At 39.6% G+C, this 24,113-nt stretch overlaps 1 protein-coding gene across 3 annotated transcripts in view; it reads right to left on the reverse strand.

The window, feature by feature from the left end:
* Positions 1-966: 966 nt before the first annotated feature.
* The window catches only part of ZFAND6 (zinc finger AN1-type containing 6), a 36,525-nt gene continuing 13,378 nt past the window's right edge, over positions 967-24,113 (reverse strand). For 2 of the 3 annotated variants that reach the window (XM_027688779.1, XM_027688778.1), the window contains 5 exons: positions 12,130-12,299; positions 11,101-11,212; positions 8,886-8,986; positions 2,561-2,674; positions 967-1,963 (listed from right to left, as the gene is read on the reverse strand). In XM_027688779.1, coding sequence (XP_027544580.1) covers positions 1,815-1,963; positions 2,561-2,674; positions 8,886-8,986; positions 11,101-11,212; positions 12,130-12,280 — 627 coding nt within the window. In that variant the 5' untranslated portion in view covers positions 12,281-12,299 and the 3' untranslated portion in view covers positions 967-1,814. Of the gene's footprint in view, positions 1,964-2,560; positions 2,675-8,885; positions 8,987-11,100; positions 11,213-12,129; positions 12,300-24,113 lie in introns of those variants that run through there. The other variant, XM_027688777.1, reaches the window with a different exon arrangement.

Genomic DNA, 24,113 nt, shown 5'->3' on the forward strand with positions numbered 1-24,113 from the left:
TTACTGAAACTTGCCAGTCAGAGTTATTTATTCCTTCCTTTATAAAACCCATGTGCTCATAGATTACGGTTACAACATTTTTGCAAGCACAAGCTACTTCATTTATTATTGGGTTTTGCAGATTACTTTCTATAGCTACCAGAGAAAGCTCCTTCTGCTGCACAGTTTATATCCCAAATGTAGTGCTTTATCTACTAATTGCCAGCCATAGCTTTTAGAAAGCATTCCGAATTTTAAAGGATGGAGCCAGCTTTGATTAAAAATTTAATGTTTTAAATAAAGCCATGCAATTACATTTATTTCACAAATGCTTCAAAGCAACAGCAAGTCAGCCAGTGAAATTTCAACTGCAGATCAGTACCATCTGGAGGGGAGTTGGTGCTACTTTAGTGTGGTGTTAGGTTTGGTGATAAGCAACACTGGCTGAAGTTTCCATGGCACTACAGAAACCACCTCAAAGTTATGGAGAAGACCAGGAGGGTTGAAGGGTTGAGGCACAGACTTTAATCTCATGACACCTGAAGAAAGACACTTACTGAGCACCTTCACAAGACAATAAAAGAACAATTCCTCCTGCAGTGCTGTCTGTCAGACAGTAGATCCCAAACCCCACGGCTCCATTTCCTAGAACCAGAATCACACACATGGCTGCTCCACATCTCCACTGATCACATCAGTTTTACCTGCAGGTCTGCCCCAGCTCAAGTACATTGTCACAAATGACCCAAACTGCTGCACACGAGTGACACTGCACGGGAAGCACTCCCTGGGCAGAAGCAACACACAAAGTAAAAAGCTTCTGGAAACTGTGGTGTCTGATAGTTACAAGTAAAAAGGTTAAAAAAAAAAAAAAAATCAAAAGTTAGCTGGCATTGGGATACACATGATTGCTGTGAATAAATACACTGTAAGTAAAGAAATCACCATTGGAAGGTCCCCATTAAAAGAAAGCAAGAGAAATCCAAGTTATATATGCCAGTGACAGCCACAGGGGCTCAGATTTTTTTAAATTTTATTTAATCAAAGTTAAGACGTGGATAAACATAAATACAGCACAGGTACTTCAGATCATTCTTCATATTTGTGTACAGACAAACTGATGGATGAAATCCCAATGAAAACTGCAGTCAATGAAGTGCATACAGCCTTCCCCCCACACACACAAAAACAAACCCCAATTAAAAAAAAAAAGAAAACAACAAAAAAATCCCCCACACAATCTCAGCACACACTCTCATTACAAATGATTCATACATAAATAGGTAGAGGGTGCAAACAAGCTAATATGCGAACATGTATAACCTCTCGTTAATGGGAAAAAAAACCAGAAGCAGCCATAATGATTAAAATACATTCAGTTACTGATAACTAGTTGTGCCATACAAGGCATTATCAAAAAAAAAAAAAAAGGAAATTGTGCTGCAGAGAAAAGCTATATACAACAAGAAAATAAACTGCAAAGTTAACGCATGCATGTTTTATCCTGGAAAAGCACAGCCCTCCAATATTTTCTCCACGTTTGTTATAAAAGCCCTCTGCACTCAACTAAAATTAAAATGATCTTAAAGGATAATATTTCTAAAGTTTACTTAAGTCTTCAGCCACAGAAAACTGCAATGAAAATAATGTTCAGAGTCATTTTCAAAACAAAAAAAAAACGAAAACAAAAAAATCTATTCATCTGATGACATGCATGATTAAAAGGTCTAGGCAAGATACACTGCTCTACGTTCCTGATGACTAAGGAAAAAAGCTCAAGTCAATTTAATCTGCAGATGGTCAAAGGATTTTTGTATTCCAGCAGAAGCAGCAGTTCAGATCTTCTGGATCTTTTCCCCAACAACTACAGGATTCTCTTTTCTGATCTTCTCAGCAGCATCGGCTTTGTAATTGTAAGAGCAACTGTGTACATCTGAGTAACGGTGCATTCCACAGTAAACGTTCCCACACCGACATTCAAACCCTGTGGACAGAAACAGCAGCTTAGACATTTCAACATTCTTAATTACACTGGCTTGTTTTAAATCCTGAATGTATTCACTCACTAGCAATAAATCTCAGTCACCAGTGTCAATCAGCCAAAGAGCCTCTGCTGCAGAAAGCATAAGAATCACAAATAATACATTTTTAAGTGATCACAAAAAGATTTGATTTGACCATTCCTTCCTATCACACGATACACTAGCACAGAACATATTCCTAGACACCTCGTGCTCTTTTCCTTTGTTTATGAACCTTCACCCTGCAGAACTCAAGTTCTCAGGCCCTTTCACTTGACCACTGCAAAGCTGGTTAGTGAAGGGCAGCAAACTATCATCCAATTCCTCAGCTAAGCAGAGTTCCTAAGGGAAGTATTTGGAATTATGAACTTCGCTTAAAGACAGGAGGCTGAAAAACAAAATAATACATGAATAACTAATCTAGCAAGTCAGCAGAAAGCATCTTTGACTAAGTGTTATCTCAAATCAACATCGAGATGACCACGCCCCATCTTCCCTTTAAGCGAACATTTCAAAGGTCCAACAACAAATCTCAGAAAACTGAAACCAGTATTTCTTACCAGTAAGTCCAACCTTCTTCCTGCACATGAAACAACGATTCTTTTTCTGTTTTGGTTTGTCAAGCGACTTGTCTTGTTCTTCAGGTGTAGGCTCTGCATTCTCTGACACTGAAGCTGACATTAAAGAAGTTAATAAGAACAGTGGAAAAAAAAAGTCTGTCTCTCCCCTCCTTTAAGTCCTACAATAATCTAAAGTTCATGATGTACAATTAGCCATTTTTCTGCAGCTTCCACGCCTGAAGTGTAATGGTGTCTCTGCAGTGACTGGAACTCCCTCCTTCTAGACCGTCAATATAATTTAAGGGGAGGATTCACTAAATGCTCACATAAAGTTCACAATACAACAATACCATAAAAAACTCAGAGTAATTAAACATTAGGTTTAAGAGTAAGATTCAGTGTTGTCAGACATGGGAAGAAAATCCAGCACCCCAGTGTTTCCCCACAGCTTACCAGCCCAGTTCCCACAATCTGCTTTTAAGAAGCACTGTATGTAACAGGATTGGTTGAGCCAAACACCCTCTTTCAAATCCTGAATCAACACTATTTTTGCTGAAGGCTGCAACACTGAGACCACACAGAATGTAGCGTTTCAGAAAAATCTCTACCACTGTGATGCTGCTGCTCTTGCACACCTGGAAGAAGCCTACACAGGAGCTAGTCACTACCTGGGGTGAGAAACATCAGCTCTGGATACACAGACTTACAGGGAGGAACTACACTGTCCTGAAACACAGAAGGAAGCAGGTAAACACCTAATTTTAAAGATGCTTTTGCTAAGGCCACTTTTAACCTACTTTAATGTTCTCCCACATCTAAAAGAAACAGGTTATAGGTTGTATGGGAGAATACAAACAAGTAGTGGTAGTATTTGCCTGACCCAGGTAAAAATAGAAGTTGGCTGCTTTTCCTCAAGTATTTGCACATTCCTTACATTACAAAACAGAAATAGAAACCAAAACCCCCAACTTCATTTCAAGAAGGGCTAAGAGCCAACCTCTGCCTAATGAGACCACGGCAGAACAAGTCTCCAGTGAGAAAGGCACACAGAAGTTACGAGTATTTGCAGCAAAGAACAAAAGCAAGCTCCAGCTGGGAGAAATGTCAATGGAAGCAGAGCTAGAACCAGTGCTGTGAGGAAAGGAATACAACAGTAAGCTCAGACATTTGTCAGGGAAAAAGCTGCAGGCATCTCTGTGCAGCTGGACTTTTGTTCAGCAGAGACTGTCAGATGCAGTTCTGTGCTAGTTCTATGCCAGTCGACAGCTCTTCTGCATGACAATTCCAGTGGGGTTTTTCCTGTGCTGCTACTCTGATGATTTTTTATTTTTAAAGGAAAGGGCACTTATCATTTTGTCTGTGTATCAAAACATTATAGTCTGTACTAAGCAACATCAATGGGTAGCAAGATACCCGATCACCAGCAAAGACTTTGCCTGAGGGGACAGTATATTCCACAAGTTCATCTAGCAAAGATACTATTACACATGGTTTATTAAATCCTTTTAAATCACCATGTATGTTACAAGCAGAGCTTTTCTTTGTCCTGAAATTTCTAACAATTGATAGTTGGCAAAAAAGCTTCAATGGCTTTAAAAGGCTGTAAAGGGCACATTTCTGAGTGGACAGATAATATTCAAAGATTTTCAAGATAAGAATCAAAAGCAGCAAGGACTAAAATAAGAGAGATAAGTACCAGAAGGGGCAAGACTTACTCAAATGAACTTTTGCAGCTTTATATGAAACAGACATTGCTGTGTTTATTAATTCATTAAGGCAGCTTCATGCCATGAATTAGCCTCTAGCAGCTAACATTCTCAAGCTTGCATTTCCTGTTGTAGCAAAATCCAGTTACCTCAATATAAGTTTCACTAAAAGCCTCTGTAACTATTTGCTAAATTTAGGGAAAACTGGCACTCTTCCCTGCATAACAAGGCTCTCATACATACTTACATTTTCTTTGTGCGTATGGCTCTCACATTAAAAAGGTTTAAAAATATTTAAGAGCTGCTGCTCAGTGTAGAACTGAGTGGGAAGATTCTTCTACTGTGCCACAAGTCACTCACTTCATATCTACTGTAGTAACCATAAATTTTAGGTCTCAATTTGCACAGAAGCCAGAGATTTGACTCAAAATCCTCGATGACAATCATGAATATCCCAACCACTAAGACACCCTTAGATGACCAAGTGCCAGTGGTTCAGTGCTCAATCTATAAGCTAGCTGTGATGACCACAACAGAACAAAGGCAGGTAAAATACAAGACTGCCCAGCAGCTTGGAGCTTGCAGGAAACATGTTGCAGCCACTCCCAGCTGCTGGACTTCGTCTGGATTCCAGGATGCTGCTGCCTGCTTTCCTTGAACAAAAGTCCTCCCTTCCCCCAGCCCCAGCTCTGCCTTTAGCCAGAGCACAGAAGCACTGGCAGCACCAGTACAGGGTGCCAAACCAAAAAGGAGTAAGGCATGAACACACACTCATTTTTCTGGAGCTGACAAGTTGGGCTGGCTGCTAAAAGTTCCCTGATTTACAGAACATGTTCTTAGCTGATCAAAACAAGCAGAGTCTGGATTTCCTCCTAAAGGTAGAAGCTTTTCCTGCTGCTTTGTTTGTGCCAACCCTGCCTGAACTTCAGTGTGCTCTGGCTGACCAACAAAAACAGCACCCGCAAGACAGAGCTCACTCCAGCCCTTGCAAATCCCTGAAGGCACAACTCAGCTCCCTGTGTGTGCAGCAAGACTCCTGGCACCTCATCTGTTCTCTTCTCTCTCTGGATGTTTTACATTTATCACCCCTGCATAACTAGGCAGAGCCTCTTAAAGAAAAACGTTCCTCATTCCCACAGGAAGAGAATAAAAAGCTACATTTAATTCTTAAGAGCACTTGATTAGATGGCCTAGGAAGAAGAATCCCCACTCCACCAGACGAATGAAATGTGAAGTTAATCCTAAGCAAAAGATCACTACTTCCTAACATTTTAACACTAAACTCAACTAATCAGCCTAAAATACACTATTCCAATGTTAGGAAGACGCAAATTAAGTAAGAGCACACTCATCTACAAAATTTAGCTTTAAATCTTTCTGTTGAATGTTTCCTCTCTCCCTGGAGCATTCATCCAGTATATCAGGATATCCTATATTATTTTCTACACTTATATCATAGTCATACTCTACCTCCCTGGTACTATCACAAAAATCTCAAGTATCCATCAATTCCTTTCCCATATCGTCTACTGAACCAACCCTGATGAGGTCCACTGAAACTACAGCCTTTAGTTCAACTGCATTCACCTTTGGTCCAGGTTACCTCCAAATAAAATGCTGCAGCAGCTTAATTGTTTTAGTATCAATTTTTTAAACTTAGTCACCAATGACTGAATTAAACTGGTTTACCTCAGTAAAACCTAGATGTGCACAGCTATTCAAATCTAAGTTTGTACTCTGATTGTTCAAAATAATAACCACACCACATTACGTGAGGGATGGCATTTTGCAATGCTAACAATACATGCTCCTCTCCAACTCACAATAAGTTTGAAAATCAGAGGGGCTGTTATGGCTTTCACAAGTTTTCAGCCCCAAACAGGCCGAGAGCCCATCTGTGAGTTCAATTTATACTTTTAGCCCTATGTTCTTCAGCTTTAAGAGCTCCATAAAGTATGTGCTGGAGTGCTCCTGCCTTCCATGACAAGTTTCATTCACCTTTGAAAACCTCCCTGAAATACAAGGCATGAATCCTAACCTGGATGATTTTAAACTCATTAATCCTAGGGAAGGGAAGTGCCTCTTTACCCACTTGCAGGCTTGCTGGGAGGTTAATCCTCTGGCTAACAAATCAGGAATCCTGACTGGCTAATCCTAACAGGGCTGTAATGTTAAGCAAAAGGTACAACAGCCCAGGAGGCAATCTAAAAATGAGTTGGAGAGATGCTCAGAATAGAAGACAGCTTCTAGAAAAGCTGGATTGTACTTAATGAGTTTCATTTTAGGTCATCTTTAATGGTATGTTCATGGTATTAAAGAACATTAAAGTTTAAAAAAAATTCTAGTACTACTATCTAAGAGCATCTGGGCTTTTTGCAGTGTTGCATACCTACAAGTATCACCACAGAAACATTAACTGTAAAGTCTAGACTTATTAATATATTCTATAGTTTTTCCTCTATTCTTTTGCAATGCATAAATCGAACAAAGAAAAACAGATCTGAACTGCTCTTTGGGATTTTTATCCCCTCATAGTTTTAGCTTGTCTGCAAACAGCAAGGACTGTGTGCACACAGCCCCCAAGTCCCATTTATCTGTCTGCTTTAGAAAAGTAATAATAGTAATCTAAGAAAGCTTAATTGTTCACCCAATCTTTCTTTCAATGCTGTTGTAGCCTGGTAATTTTTGTTTTAATGGCAAGTTACAGGGAACTCAACTAAATACAATACATGAACTTACACGAGTAGCATAGAACAATTTGCCCCAAAACAGACATTCCCACAAGGCAAGATTTTAGCAGAATAAATATTGAACAAGTCATTAGAGCAGACATAATTTCTCCTTTTCCTACCCTAAATCAACAGAAGTAGCATTAGATGCTCTTCAGTCTGGGACCAATTACCACATTGTTGTGACTTTTTAATTTTTTTTAATGCTAGAAAGTCAGGCAATACTAAAAGAACTTTGATTCACACGTTTGTATTATATTCTTGACAGCAGCCTGAAATTCAAATGTGGGGAAAATAAAAGAAACTTTAGGATGCACAACTGCGACAGCAATTCAATGAAATCCTCTTAGCATCCATTCTAAGCTGCTTTCTTTCCAAACTTACATTTTCAAATCAAAATACTTAAACCTGGAAACACTACATTTCCTATAATTTTCAGTCAAGGGATAGCACAGAAGAAACTCCTAAGGAAATAAGGTTGACCCTGCCACAGTGAGTTATAAATAGGGACTGTAATTTAGAACTGCAACTACATGGCAGTGGTATTCTTAGTTTAGAAACTAGGGTACAAAGAAAAGGACACAGGACTCAGCTGAGTAATCTAAACACCTGATATAGGTTGATCCTTGAAATACATACTGTAAAAAATGAAGATATGCCCCCCAATTAAAAGCTTTAAGTTGAGAAACCTATCTTACCTTCTACTAAGGAGAATGAGCTTTAAAGGCAGAGAATTAGAAGGAGCACAAATTTATCCAAATGAGTAAGAAGTGAACCTTGAAAACCATCCCAAAGATTAGTAAAAATAGTATTAGCATTAAAAATTTTCTCCTAAGTTTTACAGTCACTGTTTGTGTGACCAAGGACATGGCCTCACCCAGCACAGTAGCTAATAACTCTCACATTCTGCCCCACAAAAAGGGATAGGTCAGGTTTAGAAATCTGAGAAGCAAAACTTTGATACCAGAGGTACACTGAAAGTACTAACATTTAGCATCTTTAAGTGGAATTACAAGTTGTATCTGTGGAAAACCCAAACTTTTATGTTTAGACAGAAACATAACTTCACCCACTAAAGCCTTAACCGTGTCAGCAGAAGCAAAAGCAGAATACTTACTGACTTACCTTTAAGTACTTTTTATAATGTCTACAGGTTACAAATCTGAGCACATTTTGTATATTATCTGGAATTTTTGCATTTCCAAAAAAAATTATTAAAAATTTTTAGTCTTAAGCTCTGAAAGCTTGCACATAGAAAGAAAGTAAAAAACCCAAAACCTTTAAACTGTACCAGCAATAAGGATTTTAGGCCAATATAGGTAAAACAACCCACTCAGCCATTTTCCTTCAACCAAGCATAGTCCGGGGTTTGGTAATTTTATATTTGATAAAATGAATTTTAGTAGGTCAAAATATTACACCACTACAGTTCATAGGTGAAAGGTTCTTTCGTAGGTGTTTCCTGTTTCTAAAAGATACTAACACTGTTCTTGCAACTGTTATGTCATAACACCCTCTATCACGAATATGCTCATAAACCTTGTGGTATCTGCTGCAAATGGTTCCTCTGAGAGGTAACAGATACTCAAAGCTCTACTTACATGTAATAGCTGTGGCATAAAGACAGAAAAAAAATGTTGATTTACAATGTGCATTTCCAACGCCAATTAACACACTTGTTATGGCAGATACTGACATCACCAGTGAAACATAACAGTTTTCAGCTTGACTTGCTGTTTAAGAAAAGAAAGTTTATCCTTATTTTGCCTTCCAATTTCACAGAACATTTGGGTTTGAGAATCAGCCATCTCTTGAACAGGAGTATATTAAGAACAGTCAAAGTTTAAAAACATTATTCCTAAGTTCTCCATCTGAAAACTAGGCACCAACCTTGCAATTCTTCTGTCTCAGGTACTGTTTTGTCCACAGCCGTACTATCCGGTTGGGATGATGCTACAGATTCTGTTAAAAGTGACTGACTTGACACAGGGCTGGGGGCAAAAGAAGAAAGTTACAACTTTTATGATGCATTTCCACGTTCTTTTCCTGAAAGGGATACATTACAGCACCTCTTGATGAAAAAGCATGCCAGAACTTCTCACACTCTGAAGTTGTTTCTATAATGATTTAAAAACACCACATCCCGAACTGACAAAAAAGGTAAACATTTTTTGCATTCATATTGAATGCAATAAACCAGTTCAACTATAAAAAGGGAAATATTTTGGGTCGTTTGGCATACCATCTTTTCACATAGATGCAACAATGCAACATTCAATATGCAAGGATTTTTTTAACATAAGTCAGCAAGATAATTGTAGAGGAGCTACTTTTGGTGTTCTAGTGATAGGAATGAGAAGATTGCAGCATGTCTATGTTTCCAGCAATAAAGCAGCTGCAGCTGCACACAGAACCCCTTAGATTTTCACAGCATAAAGCAGTGCTGGCCAAACTTCCCCACCCTGTCAGTCACACTGCTAAATCACAGCCTGACTGAAAACTCACAGATGAACACCCTGAACAGATATACAAGAAACCAATTCAATACCAGCAGTTGCTCCCAGCCAAGCTGCTCATCCAGGAGGTCTCCTATGGGACAAGGCAGACCTGAAGTCCCAAGCAAGGGGTAGCCCTACCTCATTCGCATTATTTGTTTCTTCCTTTCCACTTAGGGATTCACTTTGAAGTCAAATAATTGGATTATTCAGCAGCCCATGAGCCAGCAGACCATGACACTCCTCTAGCAGAGGTCCACGGCACAACCAGAGTACTCGAGTTGCAATTTTAACTGCCAAGAACTGCACAAAGGTCTTCAACTGCAGCTTTGGTTACACTGTCAATTTATTGTATGTGTCCTCAGAGTACTGTAAGCCTGAGGTATTCCCAGAGACTGAAGTTGAATTCCTACTTTTTATTTTGGAGAAAAAGCCAAATAAGTGACACCAATTCTTTTGAAGTACAAGTCCAAGAGCAACCATCCACTTATTTCTCCTGCAATCAAGCCAGTGATCAATGAGGTGCTTTTATTCTCTTTCATGATTCTACAAAAGTTGTATGAGAACAAAGCCAAGGCACTGTAATTGGTTCAGATCTGTGCACTGACCTGGATGATTTTTTCTTTTTATTACACACACCAGAAGAGTTGTTTCAGGGTAAGATATATATTTTCTATCCCAACTAAAAGTCTCAGAATGGAAAGACTAAATATAGCCTCAAGCATGGCACCTAGCTCTCGGTTCATATGCAGGATCCAAGCACGAGATAACACATCCTATAAAAAGCTAGGGAGCAGAAAACACAGTCTGAGCAAAATCAGCCAGCAATAACTGATGAAATCACCCTCAACCTGTGTTTTACTATGTTCTGATTTTTAAAAAAAAAAGTTGGAATGAGTATTTCTGCAAGTTAGCTTCCATAGTGTAACACACTAACACTTTTCACTCAAAAAATTTCCAAAGCACTTGAGTTGCTGTTGGTTGTGTCATTCTGAACTGAAATGCTGCCACTAAATACAAGCAAATATTTAGCTTTTACAAATGGAGAACACTTACTAAGTCTGAGCAGTTTGTAAGAGGACATTATGTATCCTTGAATAATCCAGATGGAAATTACTTGTTTAATAAGAAATCAGTTCAGTAGCACAACATGTACCAAGATTCAGATATCCTTCCCCTGTCCTAGTACTCTCCGGTCTTTGTAAAACAACCGGCTGTTAACACATTATCACACATTTATATATGAAGGCTCTAGTAAGCAGCTCTCTGCCATTTTACAAAACCCTCAAATTTCTAAGGTGAAAAGAGCTCTCCTTTGGTAAACATACAACTGCAAGTTGTGGAATCAGAAGACTAGCCAGACAAATCTCCTCAGAACAGCATGAAGCTGGCAATGCTCCTATTTGAGGCTAAATTCTAAAGACGAATTTCCATTTGAATGCAAGATGAAGCCGAGAGATCTGCTAGTATTCACCATGAGATCCCATGCTTTAAAGTCAGCAGTTAGATCTTACACCTTCCCCTAATTCAGGTCCCAGCATTTAATTATGCAGGATCAGTACACTTCATTTCACCATCTTGACACAGATTTTTACATAAAGACACCTTACCTTGGCTGCATAGATGGAGTCGATGTAGAATCTAAAGTGGACTGAGTTTCCTGGGTGCTGCCTTCTGTGCACTGAACCGGTAAGGACTCGGTTATACTACTGACAGAGGCTGCTGGAAGACACAGACCAATGCAGAATGGGTTACACTACTTCCTGGGATTACAAAAGTTACACACTGCAATTACCCTTTGACCCCTATGACACCAGTCAGGAAAGTAATTGAATCTCTGCCTATATCATAATGAAACAAAACTTTACAAAAAAGTAATTATGTTTGGCCATATCTCGATCTCATTCCAGCCCCAGGCCCCCGGAACTTACACTGCGGAGAATTTTGAAGCTGAAGATTTAAAATAGTTACTATTTTTTGCTAATTAAAGCATCGACAAACAGCTTTCTCAGCATAAACTGCAGTATTCTGACATAAGAAGCTTGGGGTTTGTTTGAAAAACCAAGATGGATCTGTGAGAAACACTAACATAGCATCCTGATGCTAATAATTCATTTTGAAGTCATAGAACTTAGATTCCCAAGAAAGATTTCTTCAATTTAAAAGGTCAAGTTGAAGGAAAGGATAGTACAGAGGGCACTGGGCCAAAAAGAACAAAAAGTATCTGAAGATAAGGAGAAACTATCAAGTGTCTACAGGTTAATCCTTCAGCGTGAGGCTGCAGAGATTAAATACCTGTATTTTAATTGCTTTTCACAAACATACCCCAAGGTAAATCTTATCTCCACTGTCAGTAGTTTCAGGAAAAATATGTTGGTATTTTTTCTGCATTTTTAGATCTTCAAATTGGAAACACTCAAATGACTACCAAAGGTATTAGGAGTCTACTTCTGAGCAGATTAATCGCAGCACAATCATATTATGAGCACTTCATCCAAGCTCATTCCATGAGGGAGTGCAAACCATTTTACTCAAGCGTCTTAATGCTCCTAACATCTAGTATTTGGACATGAGCAGGAAGCTGCTGTCCACTCTGTCAGTCTGAGCTGCTCAAACACATGTATGTCAGTGTTACTTACCAGGAGGGCTAATTCTACCATTACTGTTCTGCCTTTGAAGATGTTCTTTGTAGCACACTGAACACATGCCATTTGTGCGAGGATTCCCGTAAAATCCGCAGCCAGTGGAACAAAGCATAGGCACTTGGCTACGGTTCGTTTCTTGAGCCATTTTCCCTTCTTCTATAAACCTGAAATTGATACACACAACCCAGTATTTAGAGGCCTGAGAAAACCTTTCTTTTACAGTCGACATTTGAAAATCTGAAGTTTCCCACAGCTCAGCAAAAAGATCTTCCAGAATAAATGCCTTGTGGGTAACTCAGTGCCCTTTCCCAACAAGTCTATAAAGTCTGCCCAGTACCACAAATACAGTCATCTGTGGGCTTTGCATGACCCACACATTCAGACCCTCCCAGACCCACCAATTTATGTTCAATATATACCCACAAAGAAAATTCATTTTAGCAAATATTGGAAGTATCACTGCATCTGTCAGTCAGGTAAGGGGAGATAGGTGAGGGGGACAACTCAGGCTGAATTCTCCTGGAAACCTGAACACCTAATACTGTACATGAGAACTGTAAAATGAGAGACCAGCATGGTAACACAGGTTTACTTACTGCATAATAATTATAATTACCAGCAGTCAGATGAATTCACACGTCACTGTTTAGTCACTGTATCATTAGTGAAAGACAACATGACTTCTTACCACAAACCCCGTGTTATGATTTTTCACTTGAAAAAAAATAAAAAATCACCCTTTCAGTCAAAAATATGAGACCAGGTACACATACCTATTTATCAAATTTGTGTGAAAACCTAGAGATATATGAGTTGCCTTGATATTTAACATCCTTAGATTTAATCTTCAACTGTATAATTTATATGTTTTTGTCCCTGGTTTGTATTAAGAAGGTTTACAGATATTTACAAAAAAACTACAGAAAATGACCATTTTCATCAGTATTCTGAGCCTCCTAATTATTATCAAGTGATCTAACTTGTAAATCAGTTTTGACATCTGTCACTTGGTGAGATGAAATTAATTTTCCATTTTTTCCCCCACTCCATAAATATACAATTGCCCTTTAAATCAGTTTTGAAAGAAAAAAAGTTTCTCATTAAGAAACTATGTATATTAAGGTATCAATTATTTCATTCAAGATCAACTTGGGTCTGTCATTTTATATTTTCTGATTAAAAATTAAGCTGAAGCATGTGTGATTTTAACTCTTTAAGTCAAACTAAAAATGAGCAATATTACTGAAAAAAAAAATGAAATCAATCTTTCAAGTAACATCAGCATACGTTTCAAAAGAAAAGATAAACAAAACAGAGGGAAAGTGGTTTCAAGATAGTTGAATACTTCACCAATGGCCACGTTATAAAACTAGATTAAACCACAGTAAGAAGCACCAGGGTAAAAAAGATTTCCTTTTACATAAGATGCATTTGGCTTCAAATACAAACAACTTTCCCATTATTTTGTTTCCAGACAAATCTCCTCATCTCCTCTCACACCCACATCCAATGCATTTTGTTTTTATTTCCCCAAAACATATGAAATTGATACCAAGAGCAAACCTCTGGGTTGCAAAGCCAACAGTAACACAGAAACAAGTCTTCTGCCCACGGCAATAAGTGACTCTTAGGACGAGAAGGTGTTCAAGATATATGATAAGGAAGATGTACAGGCAAGAAGACAAAATCTGATAGTACCTTTTCAGCTTCAACCTGCAATTAAGCTAATTTCAGCTGTTGACTGCACTCCCCCACCCCAGTATAGAAGCACTTGCTTTCGACATACAAAGCCCCCATTGACCTCACACGACAGCTAAATTTGATTTTGCTGAAGTACTGTACTTGTAGCTGAAAGACCACTTTCATTCCTGCCTTTCCCCAGACAGCCCTTCAGAGTGAAACTGCAAGTAGTGCATGTGGGAATTTAATTTTTATGCTGGGCCCAACATCCAGCGAAGCCATTTCAGGGGAGCATAAATGAAGACGAGTTTTCTGTGCTCTGGTAACTAGAAACAATTTAAAGATGAAACCTTATGCAAGTCACTCTTGGCATAGAATGTTTAAGATTGAAAGACTAATTAAAAACACTTTCAACTGAGAATTTCAAGCGCTAATAGAGATTCAATGTCACAATACAAGTATTAAATCTTTTAATTTCAGGCAGCAGCATATTAAAGAACCCTACCATACTAACTTTCAAAATGTACCGTGATTGCCTTTCTGTTCAATATCAGCTTCAAGCAACACACAGGAACTCAATAACTGCACCAGCTACTGCTAATATTCCCCAACACAATGCTGCTGAAGGGACTAGGTGCTAATGCAAACACAGCTTAACAATCTCTAAGATGGATGTAAAAAGATAAATAATTTTGCTCCCATTCAATAAACAAATTGTGAAAGGTGCACAAAGATGCCCAGATGAAAAACAAGAAAAGCTGGCCTGAGTTCCAGCTAAGCCAGTTCCCAAGTTCATTAACCAGTGGATACTGTCACCAGCCAAAGCACAAGCCACTGGCATGAGCTTCCAGAACACTTAAATCTCAAGGGGAAGTGCCAGGGATTCTTCTGAAGAGTTTTAATAAGGGCCACAGGAAGCAGAATTCATTGGTTGCTAATATTTGAGGAATAAAAAGAAGAGATAGGATCAAACTGATGCAATGTTACAAAGTTAAACGAGAAAGAAATTGCACCAACAAAACAGCTTTGAAGGGGGCAATTGTGTACAATCCCCCATGCCAGCTCCACTGCTCAGCTGGACCCTCATCCACCCAATTAGTGCCACGAACTACCAAAAAAAAAAAAAAACACCAGGAATAAAAGGGCTGTCACCACCACATACAGTTTTCTGACAGTTCAGTGAGCTCAATCAGATCACATACCAAAACACAAAAAGTAGAAAGCACAACACAGAGGAAACCCTCTGGAATTGATGTGAGGGGTGACACGTGACCAGGGGGGACAACACATGTTTTAGCAACCTGTAAGCTGCTGAGATGGTTGAACTCATCCATTTGAACCCTAAAGCCACAGAATGCCAAGCCAGTATAATAAGCTCTCACTCCCTCTCCCTCATGCTGTGCCCTCCCTTTCAGTGCTCACATGCACCAAAATGAAACAAGGAAGTGATCAAACTTAAAGTCAACCACTCCATCTTCTGCCAATTAGTTTCACCACAGACTGGTTTCTCAGCTCGTTTGTCACGTGTGCTGTTTGGGCAGGAGAGGGGGTCTAGCTGCAGACACGTGTGGAGCCACTTGTTTCAGCAGTAGAGAGGCTTAAGGAATTAGGAGAACCACTAGCCAAAAACAGGCATTGAAAAGAGAACGAGAGAGATCCAAGTGCCGGCAGTTCCTGGCACTGCACCTCAGACATACCTCTCCGGTACACATCCACTCCCTCCCTCGGGAGGGCAAGGGCCGGGATGACACAGCGCTGAGCCTCAGGGACTTCTCCTCCCCACCGCCTGGGCAGGAGGCAAACAGCCACAGGCAGAGCAGCCGGACTCTGTCCCCAGCTCAGCAAACATGAACAGCAGGAGATGATTGAACAGATGTTTTCGGGGGAGGGAAGGACCTCCAATCACCCCAGGTTTTGGCTCAGCTTCAGATTTTTGTCTCAAAACTGTCCATAATTCCTCATGCGGGGAGATCCACAGTATCGTGGAGCCCAAACATCCCATAAGCCAGTAATGGTGGGCAGTCACTGCTGGAACAGTGCAATGAAAGGGGCGAGCCCACTCCCACTGCTGCACACCCCTGCCTCCAGTCAGATCAGTTCAGCCATCTGATGGAAAAAACAGGACTATTTATTCTGGTGGACTGGAGAGCTTGCTGATCTGACAGAAGATCAGCTCCAGAGAACTGACATACACTGCACAGGAAGTGACATGTCTAAAAATAGGACGACCCTCTTTAGGGGCAGTCAGCCCTTGCTGAGCATCAAGCCCACTGTAAAATAAATCCCAAGTGCAAGTGCATACCCTATTCTGTATTTCAAAACTGGTCTCCTAGCTTGGCATCAGTATGAAACTGGAAGCAATTTCATACCTAAAGTGACTGCAAGGTCTTAGGATCAACATGACTACATGTATGTCCTACTTGTTTGAGGTGTCACAAAACAAACACTGAACTTGTAAAGCTCCTGGAAATGCCTCTGGGCTCTGCCTGTTCCCCCCAAGCTGTGCTTGCACAACATGCACAGGGCAATTCTTTGAATTCTGAATGTTATTCTGAATGCAGAATTGATTCATTTTAAAGAAAAAAACCCAGAACAACAGACTCTTTACAATATTTTAAGCACATTTCCCTGCTCTGCTTTGCAGTATAGTTGTATAACCAGTTGTACAAGCACTAATGAGAAGGAAGCATATTAGAAGGAAGTGCAAGAGCCTCAAACAACTCCTCTCAGTGCAACCCCAGAACATCCACTTTGTTGAAGATTATGGAATAAACTGGCTCTTTTTGCATTAGCTGATAAATTTCTGATGAAATTACCTCCATTTGCTTCTCAAAAATATTTATTGTTACTATAAGCATGGCAGGACACAGCTCTGCAGGCTAAGTCCTCCTTTGGTGCTTAAAGTCTACCCATTCCTGTTACTCTGGTCATACATAAACAACTTGATGCATCTATAAGGCCTTCCTCCTCACTACTGTTGCTACAGGTCCCACCTTTCCCCCCTCACTATAGCACATCCTCAGAGTAAAGTCCTCTCTGTACCAAGCAAAAATATATAAAGGACATTCCTGATAATAAAATGTATAGAGCTGAAGCACCAAAGTAGGGTAAGTCTCATGGCCATCAATTCTCTGAGGAAAGAGCTACCTCTTCCAATACTTTGTAAAGTAAATAAAATACTTGTGTACATCCTTTTTCCACAGAGCAGGCACTGCAATACTAGTCTTCCCCCCCCACCTTCTTCTCTTTGTTTTAATTAAAATGTTTATATGCTACTAGTTTCAAATAACTGATACCCTAGCTTTATAGGCTTCAAATGTTAATCAGTAAGATCAGAGAGAGCAGCATTTAGCAGGATTAAACACACAAGGTTTAGGAATAATCTCTTTTTTTCCTTGTTGAGAAGGGGGGGAAAAAAGTCCCACACAGAAGCCAGCCTTCTCCTCAGCTGTCTTCCCTAAAGAAAAAGGTCTCCTAAATTCCAGTTATCTTCATACTTCAGGCTGCGGTAAGAAAATGAGATCCTCCCATCCACTACCCCAGCTGAAGTACTGTCTTGTGTTCTGCAAACACTCCTAAAATCCGTGACTGGTATGGGAAGGATCCCTCCCAAATGCTAACGCTGAGGCTGATGAGACCACCCAAATAGCATTCTGCCTCAGCACCACACCAGACAGTCTGAACCTCACTAATGCCAGCTCTGAAACTGCTTCTCAAAGAGAAAGCACAGCACTTGGTGTGAGCTACTCTTCCCTGTGAAAGACCAACACAGACAGTTTTACCTGACACTCAATTCAAATAATGAATCCAATTTTAACAAGTGATTAAAATTTTCCCTCCTCTGTCATAATCACCTCTATAATGAAACAGTTCAGCACTGATTTAAGTAGCACCAGTACTACTGGTCATTTTCTTTGAGCTAATGAAGCAAGGAAGAAATTGCAGAAGTGGTATTTTGCACTGCTTAAACATATGAAGCTTCATCCCGGGCACAAATAAAAGCAAGACATGAAGTTGTGCAGACACTTCACTTTAGAGCATGTACTGGCACAGACATCCAATACCACCTGTACCACCATATGAAGAGGCATGCTGGTACAAAAAACAATAAGTAGGAAATGCATTCCTCTACAGGCTTATCAAAACAAATGGCAAAAAAAGGCCCAAGAGCAGAGTTCTGTTGAATCTTGCTGCAGAAGTTACCAGAGCACTGGCTGTGATTGAGGATATCGCTCCAGAGTGGAATTTGGTGCTCAGGTGTCCTGCTAGAAGCAGGACACTACTCAGGGTATAAAGCACTAGACTCACAATTTAATAGCAAGCTACAGAACAACCCTGTTTTCTTTTTACTTACTTGCTGTCTCCCAAAAGGCTCCAATTTAAATTCACTGAGCAGTCATTTGTAGCTGCTTAAGGCATTGCCATGTCCCAGCAACTTGCTATGGAGCCAAGAAGAACTGGCAGATTTGAATAGGGGCCTCAGTCATTACAGCTCAGCCCAGCTTGCTGGTTGCAGTCAGACATGTCATTTCATCTACAGCTCACCCCGGCTAAAACACTGCAGCTGGTTCACATTTGCCAGCACAGCTATATGTGTATTACACTCTGACCCAGTTTCATCAGAATGCTTTGAGTTAAAAAAAGTGAATATGGTTAAGGACCAACTATGCAAGCAGATCTGTAAGGGCAGCGACCTCTTTGTTCCTGTAGCAGCAGAACACACAGCTGCTGCATTTTTCAAAACACAGGAGTGATCCAACTTCCTCAGCACCAAGAGAGTCCATGCATTTTAAAGCTTTTCATTCATTTCAGTAGGCCTCCAGTATTCCTTCTGTCCACAACTAGACTTAAGTTGCAATTAAAACTACTGAAGTAGAATTTATATAATGACTTAGTATCAAAAACAAAATACTCATGCTAGTGACCAAAGACTTACATAAGATGTTCTCTCAACTCACTCGACAAGTCATTCACTATCTACTTATGTTCCTGTCTATTCCTGTTGAACAGCTTTTTATTTTTGTTTCATGCATAGACTTATTTTAAAATCAAGCACTTTGATATATCAGACACTCCCAGCAGAAACTTCACAAAAAGACAGAACAAGTTACAGAAGTCTGTTTTCACCTCAAACTTAGGCAGTCAGCACGTTTAAATCCTTCAGTACACGAGTTAAAATATAGGTAAATTTTGGACTCTTAAGAAAGCTGTGTCCCAGGTTTAAGATGACAGGAAGACTGAGAAAGAATCACACTACTGGAAAAGAGCTACACACACAAGAGAAAGGGCGAGCTCAGAAGTGGCAGATGGACAGAAAAGAGAGAGTTCAGGTCTTAGGAAGGGAAAGAACATGAGCAACTTTCATAACTAATTTGAGCCAGAATATCATACAACCCAGGAACGCTTGGTATAGACAAAGCCTCCAGTGTTAGTGTGTATATTGCTACGTACAGCTGTCTGCTCTTGTACTCAAGGTTACACGAGGAACAAGAGAACATTTCACTACAACCTCTTCACTCTTACTAGGCAAGAACAAAGACACACAGATTCTATACTGGTATCAAGGAGATCACTGATAATAAGGACTCAGCTTCTCATGCTTGTCTGCATACACTATTAATAGATGTTACTTTGAAACTGTAATTACTACTTGTAGCCACGCTTAACCTTTGCAAAGTAAGGATTACTAGACCCAAAGATTAACTGCTGTAGGTACCTCACACTCTCATTCACCTCATGCAAAGGCATCAAATTACTTGCAGTGACCACTTGAAGTCCACAAACAAAAACCAGAAGCATAAGCAAGTGTTATTTATTTAGTTTCCAAACTTTCTAGTAGAGTCACCACACATAATAAAGGGGTAATTCCATGAAATTCGCTATTCTACTGAAGATTATCCCTAAAAGGAAAAAAAACTTAACAGGCTAAGTAACATGTACATTTTACTACCTCGTAGGAGGAATCATATTTTGTTTATGCTGGATTTCAGAGGCAGAATACAGACAAGAGAATTTTCATGAAAGTGTTGGAATTCCAAAAAGCTACCACACAGAGCTACCACTGTGATGGTGGGTTTTTTGCAGGAATGACCACTACTTTAAGCTGAAGCATGTGCTAACTGCTGCAGCACCTAAAAGATTAAATGCAGCAACACTGTATAAAGCCTTCAACACTCTTATTTATCATGTTTTTCAATTTGAGCCTAAAGCAGCAAAATATAAGTCAAGACACCAAGGATTATCACTGTTAGTAGATTTAAGCGTGTACATTTGGACTTTCGTTGTTCAAGACTAACACTGCAGCACCACTAGAATTAGGTCCTTGCATATGACAGTATCCAAACTTTGTGAGACTCGAAGAAACATCAATTTTTCCTCTGACTTAGAAAACTTAAAAGCCTCTTAGTTACTACTTATTCCCCAGCAGCACAATACATTTATAGGCAACCCCAGTTAATCCAGCAGACTCCAGTCCAGACCAGCACAGAGATGCTTTCAGAAAGAGCATCACCAACATGTTCTAAGTTTCTGTCTCTTCAGTGACGACTATCAGAAAATCTAAGCTGACAAAGCTGCCTTTTTGGAGAGGTCAACCTGAATGCAAGTGAAAACAACAAAACAAAACTCACGCACACCACAAAGTCACTTCTTAGATTCAAGAGAAAAACCAGCAAATAACCCTTGGGCTGGATATGCTTGTTTACAGCAAGACATGACAGGGACCTTCAATAAAGATAACTAGTTAAACATTAAAAACACTGAAACACAGTAACTATAATTGTTCTGTACAAAGTAAAGACAGTTTCTGAGGAATTATAGACAAAGAAAAGTCAACATGAGGAAAGAGCATGTCTTGTGTTTCGGGAAGCTGGTTTTAATCTGGTATCTTTGGGGGAGTCCTGGGGAGAGAAGCCCAAGAGGCGTATCTGAGGAACACAGAGGACACCAGCCAGCCACCCCACTGGTCATGCTGTCCTACCCAAAGCACTGTATGTCCATACACAACCCAGAGGACAGTGTTTTTCTCCCAGAATATGAGGTTGTACTTAAGTTTAGCCTGCCCAGATCACTCAAAATTTAAGGCTAGAGGCAGAAAGGCTTTTTGGAAAATGGCTGTCTGAGATGAGACTGCCTCAGAAACCTTACACTTACACAAGTTACACTTGTGATGGAATACCCAGCTACTATTAAAAGAGCACACTTTTAGGGAGTGCTTGCTCTGGTGTCTCTGGTAAAGAGGAATAGAAATTCAGGAGTTACACCCATTAGAAAAATCAAACCATCTCAGTAATTGCTTGTCAGCAGTCTGCTAAGTCAGCTCACACAAACCACAGTTTCCATCGTGTGTGGTTGAACCGGTGTCGAGCTGCGCAAATTGCAGATACTGTTCAAGGAGCCCTTTTCCTTCCTCTGGAGTTTGTGCCATCTCATACCTGTATTTTGGCATTCAGGTGCTGCAGGAATCCTTGAGTTACCCTTTGTATTTCTACGCAGCCCTATAAATAAATTTGGGGTTCACTTGAAATCTGTCAGTAAAGAAATGCCTTCTTTTAAAATGCTCTAGAAAAGGTAAGAAAGGCTACTCTGAAACAGACCAGACAGGGCTACATTCTGCTTTCTTTGGCATCATATTTTGAAGCTGGTCATTTCAGAAATCAGAGGTTGTATAAAATTAGAACCAGGAGATTCTAGAATTCTCTACATTCCTTTAAAATACCAGGCCAAAGTTTAATGGATGCAGGAAAGCAACTCCATAAACTATCTTTAACGCTATATTTTAAACCAGGTTTTACTTTACACGCTGATGAAGAATAATCTGTAAGAAGATTCAAACACTTACAAGATTACCCTCATAATTACTGAAAGAATAGATATAGATTCAGTAATCGCTTCTTTTGAGCTTCAGTGAATAAGTAATCTTCTCTCAATAGAGCATGAGTTTCACTTATTTTAAGCATATCAAACCCAGAAGAGATAAAAGCCGCTTTAACACGAGTTCCCAAAATAGACAGCCTCTTGTTAACAAAGCACCTGTTGCTGAGAACTGACAGTAAGCACAAAACATGTTGTAATTTGTTTTTATAAACAGCAGTAAGTAGAATTTTAATTAGCTTATAATGCTACAGTTCTACATGGGCTTAATGCTAAGGGAGCTCCTGCTCTAATATCAGGGTTCCTGTGTGTTAATAAATAAAACCATCATCGCCATCATCATTTCTGGTTAGGGCATCTTGAATTCAGCTTAACTCCCAAGAACACTGTGATTATCATGCATGATGTGTAGCTCTATTTAGAATTATGCACTATGTCTAATTTAAGTGTTCAAAATTATACAATACCCTTACTGTGGTTTGATGGGGAGCTCAACCTAAAGCTAAATCCTGACTAAACAAAGAGGGCATTTAAGGACAAGTTTTCAGTATAAGAGGTATAAGTATGATGTTCCCTGTGGCAAAGCTGCATTCCTCATCTTCTGCAATACACTTAAATTTAGTCAAGGGACTTAAAGATGCTACTTTGTTTTAACCTTAATGCTATTCTAGGGGTTTTGTTGTTGCCTTTTTTATCCCTTACTTATTATTTCAATCACTGGGGAAGCCAGCTTACACAATTCCAATTACTGGATGTCAATAGACTAAAATTTATCACCCTGCACAAAGCATAGGAAAATATTACACAGGTGATCAGCAGCACCATGCTGGGCAACTGGTATTTATCCAACATTTTACTGTATTGTCAAGTTTCACCAAATATATGAATACACCAACTGGTCACACTATGAAGTTTTGCATCTTTCCTTAGTTTCTTCTCAACTGTTACTTTATACTGCCTGAAACAAAGGAACATGTAAACATCCAAGTGTAACCTAAACACATGCATTTAATATGTACTTATATGCAACCAATGCAATGGTTTCATGATACAGGTAATTTGGGGCTTTGGATACCTCTGCCACAGCACTGCTGTGGGACAGGAATGGATCTACCTTGAAGACTTCATTCCTCAAAAGCTTGGATTGGCTCTTGTATGTGGTTTATGGTGTCTCTCTGTGCCAAAAGAGTCAAAGTTAACAGTGCACTGCAGGAGGAAGGTGAACCTACCACGTTGGTAACAGAACTGAACTCTAAGGCATAGACTCACTTACAGCTCAAACCAAGGAAAAATGAACACATCACCAAGAGTGAAACAAGGTCAGAATGAAAATCAGTAGGAATTGCCTTGTGTCAGCTTTAACAACCCGAGACAGTGGGTAGGCATAAGGGACAAAGGAATGATCAGAAACTTGCTGTGAGACACATTCCTTTCTGAAGGTTTCCAAAACTACACCACTTGCTTAGATGGGGAGGTCATTACACTGCTTAAGAAAAGCTTAAATATTGGAAGCAATTTGATTGAGAGCAACTGGCATTTCTTCCCCCACTGCCACCATGGAACAGAAAATAGTTTTTTACACTTCTTCCCTAAGCCCATACAGAACAGACTGCACATATTTCAGTTTCTCAACTGAAGAGAAAACCAGAGCTGACAGCTTTCGAGTAAAAGTCTGCATTGCAAACATTGTGCTTTAATCACCAGGGCATCCTTTTTACCTACTAATATTCCAGTTACAGCTCCGTAAACTGCCCTCCTGGAAGTCTGCTATTCATTCTGTTTCCAGACAAGATTCAGCTATGTGAGCACACATTTCTAGTACAATGTCTCCCCCACTTACTGTCCAGAACACTTAGATCAGCAAGTTAAGAGCACAATTGCCTAAAAATAGCATGGCTGGATGCCAATCCCCCCATTTATTATGATGCTACCTTTGTACAGAGTTTTTTTCCTACAATTCTACATAGAAAAATAAAGCCATAAATGGCTTCAAGGGAGGGACTTGTATTTAAAAGGCCAAGTTGATAAGTAGTGGCATGGGATTTCCCCTTTTTCCTCAAGCCACGTAAACAGAAATTTACATTTTTAGAAGCATTTTGAACAATAACTCTTGAAGCAGATCTGACTTCTCTTTTTATCCTCTTGCCATAGTGATTGTATTCTGCCAGAGAATAGACTGACACATAACAAAGTAAGAGCACTTTCTAGAGAAAGGAAAATTCATGATATAAAGGAAAAGTAGACAAACATAGAAAAACGCAAGGCAGATCTCCAATTACGACATATTAGAGCCAATATCACACTTCAGAATGGATAAACAGGGAACAAAAATCTGCTCAAAGGATATTGAACCTCACTTGTCAGCAAGGTGTGGCTTTCTGTCAGGGTGCTCGTTCCCTTCCGTTCACCAACACTGGCCAACAGGG

The sequence above is a fragment of the Neopelma chrysocephalum genome, unplaced genomic scaffold (genome assembly GCF_003984885.1).
Source record: "Neopelma chrysocephalum unplaced genomic scaffold, ASM398488v2 Primary Assembly neopelma1_75, whole genome shotgun sequence".
In the NCBI taxonomy this organism is placed as follows: domain Eukaryota; kingdom Metazoa; phylum Chordata; class Aves; order Passeriformes; family Pipridae; genus Neopelma; species Neopelma chrysocephalum.